At 41.6% G+C, this 16,079-nt stretch overlaps 1 protein-coding gene across 2 annotated transcripts in view; it reads left to right on the forward strand.

Moving 5' to 3' along the window:
- Positions 1–12,904, forward strand: part of MFSD9 (major facilitator superfamily domain containing 9) — a 16,004-nt gene extending 3,100 nt beyond the window's left edge. The window contains exons 2-6 of one of the 2 annotated variants that reach the window (XM_012642006.1): positions 1,551–1,638; positions 2,861–2,904; positions 7,304–7,433; positions 10,095–10,304; positions 12,100–12,904. In XM_012642006.1, coding sequence (XP_012497460.1) covers positions 1,551–1,638; positions 2,861–2,904; positions 7,304–7,433; positions 10,095–10,304; positions 12,100–12,890 — 1,263 coding nt within the window. In that variant the 3' untranslated portion in view covers positions 12,891–12,904. The remainder of the gene's footprint in view (positions 1–1,550; positions 1,639–2,860; positions 2,905–7,303; positions 7,434–10,094; positions 10,305–12,099) is intronic. The other variant, XM_012642007.1, reaches the window with a different exon arrangement.
- Positions 12,905–16,079: the final 3,175 nt, after the last annotated feature.

The following is a 16,079-nucleotide window of genomic DNA, read 5'->3' on the forward strand; positions in this document are numbered from 1 at the left end:
GGAAGACTCAATAGGTGGCTGTTGCATTAGGAGTCTTTTAAATGATATAAACATCAGTAGGCTGATGGGATACAAATGACAGTGAAGCCCAAAATAAATTTTAAATAATTGTAAAATAGAAATAATAAACTGTCATTCTGCTAATGTAAATTTATGAGCTATTTAAGATCACTAGATGTTAGCTATATGGCCATCTAAAGGTGTAACCATGGAAAAGGCCCACCAAAAGTATATGTGGAAGTTTGTGTTTCCATAATTATGTGAATACACAGCTTGGCGGGGGGAGCAAAAGCAAAAGAGTAACTCTGGACCCAAAGAAAAAAATATTTTGCATGTATGTTCTTTCTTTCTACTTAACCAGGTTTATGGGAGAAGGAATCCAGGTTGAATATAAAGAAAACTGAGTGTGCAATGTTTCTTCTTCTAAGCTAGTTGTAGCAAGTAACCAAGTGAAATGAGAATGAGAAAAAAGCTTAAAGGAAAAAATAGAAGTCTGCCTATTGACTCAAAATACCTAGCAAAACGGATCCATATTTATCCCGAGAATTGAAGAAAGAAGATATGTTTGAGCTTCTATTGTATATCAGGCCTTTCGCAGCCGTTATGCCACTGAATGTTCAGGCAGTTACTCTTCTTTTTACAGATGACAACAGCAAAGCTTGGCAATTTTAAATAACTTTCCAAGGACACAGTTTGGTAAATAATGGAGCTGTAACTGAGAACTGTCTGTCTCACCCCAAAGCCCATGTACTTTTTATGACTTAGCTGCAAAGAGCTGGCCTTCCCGCAGTACACCAGCCTTCTCTCCTTCCTGCTGTACTGAGCTTATCTTCTCAGGTGTCACCTTGTAAGGCTATAAACCACAGGTTCTAGGACATCGGTTGCTTTTGCTAACTCCAGAAGGAAATTTATATTTCTAAGCAAGTTCTGCTTCAATAAATATGAATTATGCCTCCATTTTTTTCCCACTTCATTATCCACAGAAAATTTTGGGTCATTTGCTTATTTTATTTGAGGAACTTTTGTAGCATATCTTCCTTGAACATTAAGAGTCAGTTACACCCTTGGAAAATAGATGTGTCTACAAAAGACACCCCCCACCCCCGTTAGACTCTTTAAGGGAAAAAAGGAACCTCAACCGTTTTAGAATAGTTAATGTTTTTGTAAAGTTTTCAATGCTTGGTTATTTAAAGAAAATCTAATTAAAAGATATTTAGGAAATATAAAGTTTGCTAATGTGTTCAAAGAACTTTAAAAATGATCAAAGATATATAAACAATATAATTAATATGCAAAAAAAAAGAAGAAAAAAAGTCAGTTACAAAGGAGGTAAAGCCAAAATGGATTCTAGGTCAGGGTAATCCAGGCATTTATAGGTGGCAACTCATTACTAGAATGTACTGTAGAATACAATTATAATTTCTTGTTTGCTCGAAATTTTGGATATTGGTTTTGTTTTTAAAACCAGTTTATAATTTTAGGTTTACTAGTTTAAAAACACCTAGGCTTTGATTACTAATTTGAGTCAGTTATTGTTCGCTTTCTTTTAGGATTTGTTTGGTGTCAGCATGGTTGTCCCTTTATTGAGCCTTCACATCAAGTCCCTTGGAGCAAGTCCAACAGTTGCTGGAATAGTAGGTGAGTGGTCAATACTGCTCATTTTCGTAGCATTGAATTTTAAATCCTCTGAATTAAGTACCTGAATGCAATGCAGTCTTATTGCTAAATATTACCCAAAGGTAAGTAGAAAATGAGATAAAACAAATTTCCAGAATGTCTAAAAATATTACCCTAGAGCAAATGTAATTCATCTTTTCCTAGACTATCTATGTTTGAAGAGGTTTTGAGGTTTGAGCATTAGCCCCATGTCTCACATCACCAGTGGTGTAACAGGTACTTACTGAGCTTCCTGGAGGTCCGGCCGGGGGGGGTAAAAGGGAGGTATGGACTCCTCCCTACAGGAACCCATAACCTAATGAGAGAGAAACATAGTCCACAAAAATCACACCATGTGGGAAAGGTTTGGATGAGCCTTGGAAAATTAGTTGCAAGTTTCCCACACCACTACCAACATATTATAGAGGACCATAGGGTTTCTCTGCCTGTGTAACATAAAAATTCCATCCAGAAGGCATTGATTTAGGAAAGAGGCAGGAGATAGTGCTTAGGACTCTGTTAATTAATAAGAAATCGTTAAGACTAACAGCCCTTGATCATTCAGAAACTGGACAGGCAAGTGTTTGGGTACAGTTTTGTACATAATATTTGTTAAATCCTGGTCCATGCCTTGATTTGTATTTCCCTGGAAAAATATAGTTGGAATTACACTGGACTATCCAGCGGCTGAAGGTTTTTAGGAAAAGCAGAAGGGACATGTTACATGATAATGGAGGTAAAAGAACTCTGTAGAACTTTGTAAATTCTTTATAAAATTAAACTATTTTATAAAACTGTAAAACGTTAGAGGCATATGAGACAATATTAAAATTTTAAGACTTAGTAGGATTTTTCTAGGATTCAAATTTCTATTCCCCTGAGTAGTCTCTATGAAATGTTATAATTGGAGCTACACAGTTCTCACATGATGGAAGGAGGACCATCTTAAAGGGTCTCTAAGGTCAACACTTGCCTTTATGCTCACTTCTGTTTACCCTTAATTTTATTTTGATGGCCTTTTATTAAAAATTATATTATTTATATTTTTTCAACTAGAAAAAAAGATGTGGGCGAGTTCCTTTTTTAAAAATGGCCTTTGTTCCCTAATGTTTTCTATCAATTTCTATGTAATTGTTATCACATTAATTCATTTTTGTAATAGGTCTAGCTGATTTTATTGATGTTATTGATTGGTTTTTTGCAGGCTCCTCCTATGGTGTTTTGCAACTCTTTTCTAGCACATTGGTGGTAAGTTATCTTCCATCTGGCAATGTGTCCTGAACACATGATCACATGACTCTGAGGTTCATCCGTCATGGCTGTAGTAAAACTGGGAGCTTGAGGTTTACCAAAAAGCAAGTGTGCAGATAATTAGAATATACAGTGTTGTTAGATCAAGAAGTATCCTCGTGGCATTTGTCTTCCTTGTTTAACCTGTGAGGAGGTGTTGGCCTGAACAGCTTAGATGGCTTGTTCTAAATGGAACACACTGAATAACAGATCTGAGATGAGAACAATTTTTAAATTGTAACATGTTCTTCCTATAATTCCCTGCTAACTTTTCACTGAAGAAAAGAACAAAAGGTATTACCAATTTTATTGTTCGTTTCACTTAATCGACACTAATCAAATCCCCTTAGGTTTCTACTATCCTATTTCAAGGTGTGCATTTTGAACTAAGGGCATTATTATTTATAAGACTTAAGTGTATAGACAGAAGGAGCTTTGGAGTGGTTGTGTGTCTACAACATGGAGTAGAAAGATCCGGAGATGATTTTGTCACTCTCCTGCTTCTGACTGCTCATTTGTTAGGACTTTGGAGACCTCAACTGATCATCCCTTCCTCTCTCCCTGGCGCAGTCTACTGTAGCCACACTGGTCTTGAGACCTCAGTGTCCAGTGATTCAGGCAGCTCAATAGAATAGTCAGTGTAGCCTCCCAGATTGATAATTAGTGACTTTGGTCTCAATAGCTGGGTCGGTGTTCTCACATTTAGTGAGCATGAAGTATACTTATGTTTACTAAGAGTTGCTTTCTTATAAAATATACTTTTGAAAGGAATTCAGATTTTATAATGAATTCTTTAGTAAATAGCTACTCCCTGTTTTTTTTCGAAGTCTTTCATATATTAAATTTGTGTAACAATAATTGTTTTATTCTCATTTAAACTTTATAATAACCCAGCCAAGTAGTTTGGTATCTCCTTTTCTGTATGAGGAGATTAAGATTCAGAGTTTAAGTAAATTGACTAAGTCACCTAATCTCATATTCACACTCTAAGCCCATATTATGTTTTTTCCGAGTCACCTGACATTGCCTTAATGATATAAAAATGTAAATAGAACTAGAGTTATCAGATCATACAGGGGAGCAATACTCTTGATTGTCAGGCAAAGTCTCATATTTCATATACTTTATTGTGAGAGAAGAATTTGTTATATCCCGAGTAAATACCTTTTCTGCTTTGTTTGGAAACTCACTCCTCAAATACTTGATTTGTATATATATCAGAGATATTAGGCCACAGCATATGTTAATTATTCAAGTACTTTTCTTCTGTTGGACTCTGGACTCCTTGAGATAAAGACCAGCTTTTATTTATTTATTTCTATACTGTCACTTATCAGAGCACCTGACATATAGTTGGCATTATAAGAATTAGAATTTTTATTTCCACCCATAACCCTACCCACTTTTTCAAATTCATCCTTTGTTTTATTATGTGCTTATAAAGCACATTTCATATATCTTGTAGCTGGAATTTAATAAAAACCTTCCTTAGAAATTTTTCAGATAGAGAAATACCTAATTAAAATTTCCTTTTTAACCAATACATATATAAGTACATATTTAATCATAAGTTCTATTAAAAAAGATTTTAAGAACAAATCTTTATGAAGGAGAAGTATGCTGTGTCACATTGGCTAATTTTTTTAATATATTCATTTTAACAAAATGACTAGCATTTATAAAATACTTATTATGTATGGGGCCCTCCCTGTTATAAGAACTTTATTTCCTCTATTCCTAGTCATAACCAGCCACAAAGGGTGACTGTTGGTCTTTAATGACTCATTTTATGTTAAGCACATAGAAAATGTTGAAGGGAAAAATAATCTGAGGCAGATATCATTATTATTCCTATTTTACAGGTAGAGAGACTGAGGCATAGAGAGGTTAACTAGTATGTCCGAGGTCAAGGAGTAAGGAATGAAAAGAGTTCAGAGTTGAACCCAGGTAACCTGGCCCAGGGCCCAGGGTGTAATTACCAGATTATACCACTGCCCTGTGACCACAAGGAGGCCAGTGACCCTTTACCCAGATCAAAAGAGAGTAGGGAATTTTCTGAAATCCATTCAAATGAGAGTTGGGGAATAGACTTGATGACATTTGGAGAAGGATGACAGTATTTTGGAGGATTTACCCTCAAAGTGTTTCCTGGAGGAATTTTATGGTAGTTTATATCCTTATGTAAAGAGATCTTTGTTGTCCTTCAGAAAAAGATAAACATATCAATAAAAACAGGGAAAGGGCATGAACAGGAATAGTTGGCTACTGGCAAGGAAGGGCAGCAGGCTGAGGTTGCTTCCGTGGTTACCTGGAGAGTGTGGGCAAAGGTTGTGGATCCTTACTGAGGATGGGAAGCAGGGAGCAGTCTCAGTCTCCTCCAGCCGGGACTGACAGACTAGAGCTTGTTCTGGAACTGGGGATCTTCTGGGTATCACACAGCACTGGGGACCCTGTTCATCACTCTTCTCAAACAATGCTACATTGCTATCATTGTGTTTAGCAATTTTTATTTTAAGGCAATGACATTTTTTCGAACATCACCTCACCCAGAGCCTCAGTATGTAAATGGGTCAGCATGGAGGTGCTCTGGTTGCCTTGGGCATATTGGTCAGGCTGATGGCCACCTGTGAGTAACAGAGGCTTCTCTGAGCACTCTGAAGAGAAAAAGTGAAGCACACCACCCGAGGCTGCCCAGGTGTCTGAGTCGCCTCCAGAGACCCAGGCTCCTGCTGCCGTCCTATCCTACCATCCTCAGCGAGACGACTGCTCAAGCTCAGCATGTGGGGATGTGCTAAGCAGGAGGATGGGAGGATGAAGAGCCCAAGGCTGAGTTAGCCACCACCCTCCCCCACCTCCAAGGACCTTTTTTGGAAGCCTCACCCAGTGACTTCCGGTTGTATCTCTATAGGCCAGAGCTTTCAGCCTGCAAGTGAGGCTTGTTTCTAACTAGGCCTGTTGCAATAGGATGTGGAGGTTTTGCAATAATGAGCTAGAAAGGCAGCCCTGGAGCTCTGCTCACTTGCTGCTATCTGTCCTGTGAGGTATCCACGATCCACCCACGGGGCCATCAGGACTCCATGCAGCCACCACCACCTCTCTGGGCCTTCTTCCTTCCTCAGTGGCCTCTGCTGAGTTCCTCCCTGTGTGTCTCTCAGCTTCTGCTCCCTGCTTTCCTCTCTGTGTGCTTCACATCCAGACTTTCAGAGGTGCTGGGGTGTTGAGCCGGTCAGCGTGAAGCTTATCATTCCCTGCTGGGCAGGCTTCATCCTGGGCCACCTCTGGTCTTACTGGACATCCTCACTTGCCTTGAGGATGGTTCAGAAGGCAGCCTGCACCTGGCAGTGCCCTGAGGCTTCCCAAATGTGGGAGTTATAACTGGCAGACACGTTCTGCTTGCTTCTCTCAAGAGGAAATGCAAATAGTCAGTACACACGTTAAAAAAAAAAATTCATCGGGGCAAAAAGTAAACATAACAAAAATATGCCACTTACCAAATTTGCAGATTTTTAAAAAATTGACAGTATACAGTGTTGGTTGAATTATGGGGAAATGGAGACTCTCCTAACTACATTGTATGTGGGGTTATAGATCTTTCTGGAGAGTAATTTGTCAGTGTATGTCAGATGCCTAAACATATCCCCGCCTTTTAACCTAACAACTCCAATTCTAGGAATTTGTTCTAAGGAAATTTTCAAGGATGTTTGCAGAGAGTTTGCTGTAAGGATGCTTATTGTAGCATTATTTATGTTTTTGACAAATTCAAATGAACCAGAAATAGAACAAAAAGTAGATTTGTTGAGTAAATGTTGGTACATAGTGGAATATGGAATAGGATTATAATAACAGAAGCAAATTTTTAACGACATGTAATGATATTCCAGTCATATTAAGTAAGAAAGCAAGTTACAAAATACTGTACTATATGACCACTTTGTTAAAAATATGTAAGTAGGTTTGGGATTGTGAGGTATTTTTGTATTCATTTTGCTTTTCAAAATTTCTAAACAGAAAACATGGTTTCTAAGGAGTTTAGTTGTATAAAGTAATAAGAATGAAAGACGAAACTGAGACTTTGTAAATTACACTTCCTGGACCCTCCAGCCATTCTTAGGTACCAGATCATCAGGCTTTTTTTTGGACAAAGAAAGCTACGTGGCATTTTTCTAGTCACGCTGTGGAAGACCAGAGCAAATAACATAATCTGGCAAGTGGCGTAATGGAACTGAGCATCTGAGGATCTTAAACCAGATCCTCTGACATTTTCCCCTGGGTCAGTTTGTTTTGGGTGTTTGCATGGTAGTGGTTCTGGGTGACCCCAGAGCAAGTTAAAGGGCTTTCTGTCTCTTGCTTTCCTCAGGGCTGCTGGAGTGATGTGGCGGGAAGGCGGGCTTCCTTGCTGGTGTGCATTCTGCTCAGTGCCCTGGGCTATCTCCTCCTTGGAGCAGCCACCAATGTGTTCCTGTTTGTCCTGGCTAGAGTTCCTGCAGGTGAGTTCTGGCCCGTGTGTGTGTGTGTGTGTGTGTGTGTGTGTGTGTGTGTGTGTGTGTGTTCAAACTAAATCTCTGTCTCTGTGTATAAAGCCTACTCTTGCCTGACATTGCCTCTTTGATTAGTGCTTACATAGAGAGAGTATAATGACAACAGCAATTACAACGATAACTGCAACACAGCAGCTGCTGTTGATTGAGCAATTAGCATGGCTGGGCGCTCTGTCTACTTGACAAAGCTAAGAACCTTGTACTTGCCGAAGCCCAGAGGCCTTTAGGGCTGTCAGTGTGAATGACTATTCTATGTCAGGAGCTGCCTTCTTCCTGTTGCTGTGGCTCTACATTGGGTCAGTAGGAATTGTCTTTGGCCAGCACTGTAGTTACCTTTCCCTCCCTCGGTGAGCTTATAGTTTTGTAATTGGGCTTCCTAATTTCAAATTGAAATTTGCCTCTGTGGCTCTCCCGTAGCCTTCTGTAACTCTGACCATTGACTGGGGGGAAGCTAGGATTATGATGTAGCAGCTCATGGCTTAGCTTTCTGTCTCCAGACTGGTCTCGACCATTTCTAACATTTTATTTTGTCCATTCATTGAAACATTTTGCCCATTAGAGCACCAACACAGTTTGCTACTCTGGTCAACAAGTCTACAGCCCTGGACATCTGCCCATATTCAGTTAAGATGACATTTTTAACTGACACTCCAAATGAATAGGGCATAAAGTAAGGCATTTTAACATACAGTTGGTCAACTCATTTTGGATTTTCATACCATTTCTGTGGCATATATATGAACTCTGAAAGTCTATTAAATTCACACTCCAAAATTCATAATGTGCTCTTTTGTTGACTGAGAAAAAAAATGCTTTATCAAGGTCTTTGCTTAAATGTGGTCAATTATCCTAACAAACCCACCACCACACACAAAATCCAATCAACAGATGTTCCATGTGCCCCTGCTATCAAATTTATTATTCTTGATTTGGTTGGCGATACATCTTTCTACAATATAATACACTCCCCATTCAGTGGTATATACTGTTCATAATTCTAAAGAAACAGATGAGGGGGATGAATAAGAACTTAGGTTTGTTACAAAATGAGTAGAGATTTATGGGGAGGATTAAAATGTTTTTATTAAATATGAAATGAGCCTGGTTTAAGTAGTGATAGTCCTGTTACATGCACATCACAAATGTTGCAAACAAGGAGAGCTGCATATAAAAATTCCTTTTTGCCCATGTAACCTCCACGGTGTTTGGTGGTCTGTGAACAGGAGGGAACCCTGGGGAGCTTCACCAGGGTTCTACTGCACAAAGTCAGTTGTGGATTTGGATCCTTATGTCCTGAAAATGAGCCACTGACTCTGAATGTGCCTGAGGTTGCAGTACCTGAATTGGACACTGGTTTCCCCCTGCCCTCCTTGTCCACCACCCTAACCCCTGGAAGACAAGAGGAGCCTGGGCTGGGTGGTTCGTGGGTACACTTACCACCGTCCTCTTCCCTTGTGTGTGTAAGGGGAACCTGACATTGCTAAAATTTCAAAAATAATCACAGGATTCCTATAAGACTTTTTAGGAATCATCTTCTGGCTCAGTCCTTTCTGACATTTAAGGAAATAGGTCTAGAGAGAGGCCGTCTACCTGATTTTGGAAAGGATTCCAAAGAGGCTGGTTATTGGGCAGACACCCACACTAATTTTGAGGCCAAGCTGGGAGTAGACTAATAGGACCAACGTGTTGAAGCACACAGTGGTACAGTGTTGTGTAGGGCGAGACTACCTGCAGGAGATCACTGAAAACCACGTGTCACGTCACAGTCAGGGGTGATTCAGGCAGACCCACCAGCACCATTTATTGAGTTCCTACTATGTATTTATTGATCAAAGTAGTGAATCCAGCAGCATGTTTACAAGTGTGTTCTTCACATGGGTGTCTGGGTGCATGAGGAGTCAAACATCTGCTGAAGTATGAGGAGTGTAAAGTTGTTAGACTCACATTAATCTCTTATTAAGAGTCATGTCACAGTTTTCAATTTGTTTAGTCAACAAATTCACAAGCCTCTTGCGGGCAGAAAATCCATTCGTATTGGTTGGAGGACTGTGCCAGCAGATTTGTACTCACTCCCTGTCCTCTTCCCAGCTTTATTTCTCTGCATAGCCTTTGTCACCTTCTAATAAATCTCTGTGTCCCCCCAGTGAAAATGCAGGCTCTCTGAGGGCAGTGATATCTGTCTTTATATATTTATTTTTTTGCTTTTTTGGCCTCTATTCCTTGCTTTATGCCCAGGGTCAAGATCAGTGCTTGCCATACAGTAGGCATGCAGTGAATACGGTTCAGTGAGTGAATCAATAAAGAACAGTAACTCACTCTGTGGAAGCCACCATGAATTGCAGCTGGATAACAGGACTGGAGGTGATGGGACATTGTGACAGGAGGCGGGCAAGCAAGGGCTCAGGGACTTGGTTGCCAAAGATGAGGTGACTGGCTAGGGTGGTGGTGCTAGACCAGGAGTCTCATCATGGTGGGATGGATCCTGCAGGTCTCAGAGGTCCAGGAGAGTGCAGATGAGAACTCCTTCAGGAGTAGAGATAAGCACAGCTTCACAAGGGAAATACTTTGGGTCTGGAAAAAGTTCAGCGCGTGCTTCTTGTCCCCTCGCAGGTATTTTTAAACACACCCTCTCCATCTCAAGGGCTCTGCTTTCTGATCTGGTTGCAGAGAAGGAACGGCCAGTCGTAATTGCGCACTTCAATACAGCATCCAGTGTGGGCTTCATCTTGGGCCCCGTGGTCGGTGGCTATCTCACTGAATTAGATGGTGGGTTTTATCTTACAGCCTTCATCTGTTTTTCTGTCTTCATTCTCAATGCCGGTAAGTCGACATGTAATCATGAGAAGATTATTTTGTGTACTCATACTGACCATTCTACCTACCTTATGATTTGTTTTTCTCAGAATGGGCAGGCTCATTGTCCAAAAATGAAAGTTATTTTGAGGAACCTCCCAGTTCTTTTCCATAGTGGCTGTACCAATTTACATTCCCCCAGCGGTGTGCAAGGGTTCCCTTTCCTCTATATCTTCATTAACCTCCTTATGTTTTATATATTTACATTTGTGTGTGTGTGTGTGTGTGTATATAAAACACAGTATATATAGTACATCTATTTTATATATATACACACACACACTATACACACACACAGACACACACATTACACACCAGGCCACCTAGCAAGTGTGAGGTGATTTCTCATTGAGTTTTGATTTGCATTTCCTTGATGATTAGTGATGTTGGGCAACTTTTTATATATCTGTTGGCTACTCTTTGGAGAAATGTCTGTTCAAATCTTTTGCCCATTTTTTAATGAGGTTATTTTTTTTGCTGTTGAGTTATAGGAGCACCTTACATATTTTGGATATTAATCCTTTATCAGATACATGATTTGCAAATCACATCCATTCTATAGGTTGCTTTTCACTTTACTGATTGTTTCCCGGTTGCCTTTTCACTTGGCTGATTTGTAGCCCAGACATGTAGCAGATGCTACATAATATTGAATGAGTAAATGAATAGTTATAAAGCCCAGATCTGTGTTCTCATGTGTTTGGCTTTCTGTCATAAATTTGTCCGTGGCTGAAGCATGTACACTATGTTTTGGAAAAACTACACACACGAGTGAAGGTGCTGAAAACAACGTGAAGCAGCACTGAATAGCCACTGGTCTAAGTTGAACTTTTAAGTGCTGAAGGATTGAAAAACCAATAGGGAGTTTGGAAGGATGTCCTAGAATGGCAAGTTTGAATTCAGTTTTAAGAACATTTTTGGACATTGATTGGAAGGGGTCATTCTACTTGGATGACACAGGACAAAACAGCAGGCAAGAACATGCTGTCATGAGAGCAGAAGTAGGATTATCTGAATGGCGGTCATAGCTACTATGTAAGGCTGTGCATTGTGGTCTACGAAAATGGCTTCCCCTGGGGTTTTGCAATTGTGACCTGCAGAAGCATAAGGCAGGTGGCCCTGACTGGGGGAGGATCCAAGCAGGTGCTTCCTCCGGACAGTTTGAAAGGCTGTCCCTGCCCAGCCCCCAAGCCAAGGCCGGCTGTCGCTGCACATAGCAGCCTGTGCCTCCCCAGCATGGCCCTTTCATTGTCATCTAGTTGCCTGTTTACTTATCTGAACCCCCTTTTAGGTTTTAGTTCCTCGAGTACAGGGATTTCATAGGCTTTGTCTCATTGATTAATATATTCCTGGTGTTTAGCTTAAGAAGCACTCATGAATGTTGGATGTTCGGATGTTTAGATGGACGGATAGATGAGCAGATGATAGAGAATTAGTTAATGAAGGGAAGAATTTAAATTTGTAACAATTTACATATGAAACGATGGGATATAGGAAACCATCATAGGCTCTTGAGCTGGGGAAAAAAACAGAATATTTTATAGGTATTGTTTTGATGTTCTTGTTAAAGGTGAATTGTCTTTTGCAAGAATCCTGATGTCAAAATGGAGCTGTGGAAATGGTGAAAAACTGGATTCAAGATACAGACTAGTAAATCTAGTACAAAAATATAGATTTGTAACCTGATGCAAATAATTGCCTCTTCCCTGAGGAGGCACTGTCTGAATTCAGTGAATTAACAGATACTATGCCCTTTTAACAGGTCTCGTTTGGCTATTACCATGGAGTGAAGCAAAACTGGGCAGTGCAGGAAATGGCCTGCAATGGGGTAAGACTGACGTGCTGTCTGGAAAGAGCGACTATGACATGCGGGAAGCAGCCACCACCCATGGGGCCAGGACAAGGGACAAGACTGCCTGGCCTCCCTGGGTCGAAGTGGCGTCGGCCTTGCGGGACATGAAGAGCCTGCTATTTTCTGAAATGTGGGACATATTTCTAGTGCGCTTGCTGATGGGTGTAGCGGTCATGCTGTACTACAGTAATTTCGTGCTGGCCCTGGAGGAGCGCTTTGGGGTGCGGCCCAAGGTGACGGGCTACCTCATCAGTTACAGCAGCGCCCTGGGGGCCACAGCGGGCTTTGCCCTGGGGCCTGTCCTACGGCTGTACAAGCACAACTCGCACACGCTGCTGCTGCACTCCAGCGTGCTCACCTGCACCCTGCTGCTGCTCTACTCCACAGCCCCGACCGTGGGCGCCGTCATCCTCTCCTCCACTCTCCTGTCCTTCTCCACTGCCATCGGCAGGACGTGCATCACAGACCTCCAGCTGACCGTGGGCGGGGCCCAGGCCAGCGGCACCCTCATAGGCATGGGGCAGTCAGTGACCGCAGTGGGCCGCATCATCGCCCCTCTCCTCTCAGGCGTTGCACAGGAGGTCAGCCCCTGCGGCCCCCCTAGTCTGGGGGTTGTGTTAGCCTTAGTGGCCATCTTCATAATGTCTCTAAACAAACCTCGCTCTATTGGTGACATGAGTGATAAATTAAAAAGTGAATAGAGTGGATTTGGACAGCACAAGATTTGAGGTGGTTGAATTGGGGACAGAGACCATAATGAGAAGGGTGCTTTGGACAGGGTGGACTGTGGGTGGGAAACTTATTTCCGGGTGGGTGTGTACTGTTGCTGGGCTTCCAGGTGGGCCTCCACTGTGCGCAGTTAGGCCTGTGGGTGATCAGAAGTCACTGCAGCATGTGGGGAGGTTAAGAATGGAGCAAAGCTTTGCCAAATGGGGAATGTATTCAGCCTTTACCTGAAGTCTCCTCTTCCTGCCCGGCTGGACCAATGAGGCTAAAGTTTTCAAGGGGAAAAAAGCTGCCAGCTATAGGATAGGCAAACGGTGGTAGAATAACAGAACATGGTACGTGGAAGACTGGAAGAAACCACAAGCATTTTCCTATTAAAAATACAATAACACGTTGGTGAAATGCTGATCAACTGCAACATGAATTTCGAGTTAAATTTCATATGCTAAAAGGAAGTTTTCTGCGATCAAAATCCTAGAGATTGAAGAGGCTGCTTTATGACAGCCAGCCTGTCAACTTTCTCAAAGCTGGTTAAAAATTAGACGCTGACCTCACCCCCAGAGACTGATTCAGGGGGCCTGGCTGAAGCCCAGAAATCTGCGGTGGTCAGTGAGCACCACTCACGATGTCTCATGGAAGTAGAAAAAGGATCACACTGAGATACACTGATTTTGATTAAAAGCCAGAGACACGGCTGTTTTTATGCAGCTAACTAAATGTGAACTGCTAAAATTGTGTTTGTAGTCCTAGTGTGTTACGCTTTTCCCCAGCTCTCAGCAGTTGTACTGTGTAAACAGGAGAAGGGGTTTCCTGGGCCCTGTTCCCTGTGTTCCCTGCCTCCAAGAGCTGAGTTTGTTCAGGGACCAACTCAATCCACCTGGACATCAGGTATGGCCATCGCTCTGCTCCTGGAAGCCTGCGTTCCAGTTGAGGCCTGTCATTCTGGTGCTGACAACCTGGGGCTGAAGCCCAAGCACAGGAATGCTTTTAAGCTGAACAATTTATACGGAGTAAGGCACAGCTGGTGTGCCAGATCAGCAACTTGATTGTACAGTGTCTTGTGATAAGAGTCATTTCCTTTATTTCGTTTTCATTTCACGTCTGAAAAGAGGAGAACTATCTTGATCTACAGGGACATGTTTTGGTGTGCCTTTTCCTAGGCCCCCTCTAAGCTGCCGTGAGGGTTAGCTGGAGCTCGCAGGGGGCATGGACCAGGCATGCCAACCTCAGCATCACACCGAGCATTAGTAAAAGTTATTTAGAGGTTCCTCTTTTCTTCACAAACTGCCCAAGTTCCCATTCCTTTTATTTTTCTTAATTAGTCCACTAGGCGGCTATGCCTGTTTTCAACCTAACACATGTGTAATTGTAAATGATATTTTAATACACTGCAGTAATTTATCATAACTTTGATATTGTTTGTAAAGCAGAAAAAATATTTCCATAGTTGTGTGTGGGGTAAACCCAAATATTTATAATTAATTGGAAGTATGTTTTAGTTTGAAGATAGTCCTTTTTCCTCTGTTGCTACAAGAAAAATATGAACTTTGTATTAGGTGCTACAATTGTGAACTTTTACACAAGCACTAAATGCTTTTGAGGAGACCAAAATATTATATAAAATAGTCTTGCCCTGAAGGAGCATATTAAATGTGATTAGACTCAAAAGGTCGTAAATAGGCAAGGCTATATGTAATGAAACAGAATTTCAGAAGAGTTTCTCCAAAGATTGTCCTTTCCTCACTCAGAAATAGGCAAATTTCTTTAAAGCTCTTAGATACAGCCATGTTTTTACTTTAAAATCATACCCCTCTGTTTTTGAAGTTAAGCACATAAACTTAATGAGGGTTTATAATTAATCAGACACATGAAGATACTGAAAACCAAAGATTAATCTTAGAATATAGAGTATAGAAGCATTTTGTTATTCTCCACTTAGTGATTTTAGTATTTTATTTATGTGATTCTTTTTAGGTGAATATTGTCTTGTGGTTTCTCTTACACAGTCTAACGTTGTGCTGTTTACAGTATAATCCAGAGACCAATAGTGGCCGCATCACCTGGGGGCTTGCTAGATAGGCAAACCCTCGAGCCCCAGCTCAGACCTACTGGGGACCATTTTAACAGGAGACCTAGCTGATGTGTTTGCACAGTAGTTTGAAAACATCTAGTCTAATGGGTAGTATTTGTATCATTTATGGAGCAGAATCTCAGGGAAAGGCTCAATTCACGTTTGTGTTGTTTTGTTTTTAAAAATTCTCCGGAGTAAATTTTGTAATCCTTTCCAAAGTGTCAGGTTGAGCCACATGAAATTGCTATTTTTGTAAGTCAAAAATATCTTCACATGGTTCAACTTAACGTTATATGGAATCTTAGTTTAGAAGTATTGAACTTGCCTGAAATGGTGAAGGAAATGCGCCCTTTCCAACATTACGCCAGCCACGGCTGTGCTGTGGAGCTGGTCTCAGGGCTTGGGCTTCCAGAGGATGGTTTTTCCCACAGGGCGGAACGGGCACCTCTGCCCTCATGTCCTGAGGGCTGAGTAGAATTCAGAAAGGAAACAAAGGTGTGCCTGGCCACAGAAGTGCAAGGCTCTAAACCTAGGCTGGGTGAAGGGAGTGAAGTCTGCAAGGGTTATGCCTGGAGCCAACAGAAGGGGCTAGAATCACTGGTGCTCTAGCCTGGCTGCATGCCTTAGACCACCAGTCCCCAACATTTTTGACACCAGGGACCTTTTTCATGGAAGACAATTTTTCCAGGGATGGGGGGGATTGTTTCAGGATGATTCAAGTGCATTACATTGATTGTGCCCTTTATTATTACTACATCGTAATATATAATGAAATAGTTACACAATTTGCCATAGGATGGGGACCCCTGCCTTAGACCGGGGCCACAGGAACCAGAACCTGAAGTCCCTGGGTGTCTGTGCACACCTGAAATTGAGAATCACTCGATTTGAGCAAGAAGGGACTCAACTGCCATGCTCAGAGGTTGAGATCTATTGACAGATAAAGGGGCAGTGCTGAATAATTCCTGCTGGGGACTGCCCTGGGGACATTCATGTTTTAGAAAGATCCCTTTGGCTGCAGCAAGGAGGATTAGCTGGTGGGCTAGAGGAGCAGTCTGGGTTTGGGGCAGTAATCCAGGTGGGCCCTGAGGGA

Source organism: Propithecus coquereli, unplaced genomic scaffold (genome assembly GCF_000956105.1).
Source record: "Propithecus coquereli isolate 6110/MARCELLA unplaced genomic scaffold, Pcoq_1.0 Scaffold171, whole genome shotgun sequence".
Classification (NCBI taxonomy): Eukaryota; Metazoa; Chordata; class Mammalia; order Primates; family Indriidae; genus Propithecus; species Propithecus coquereli.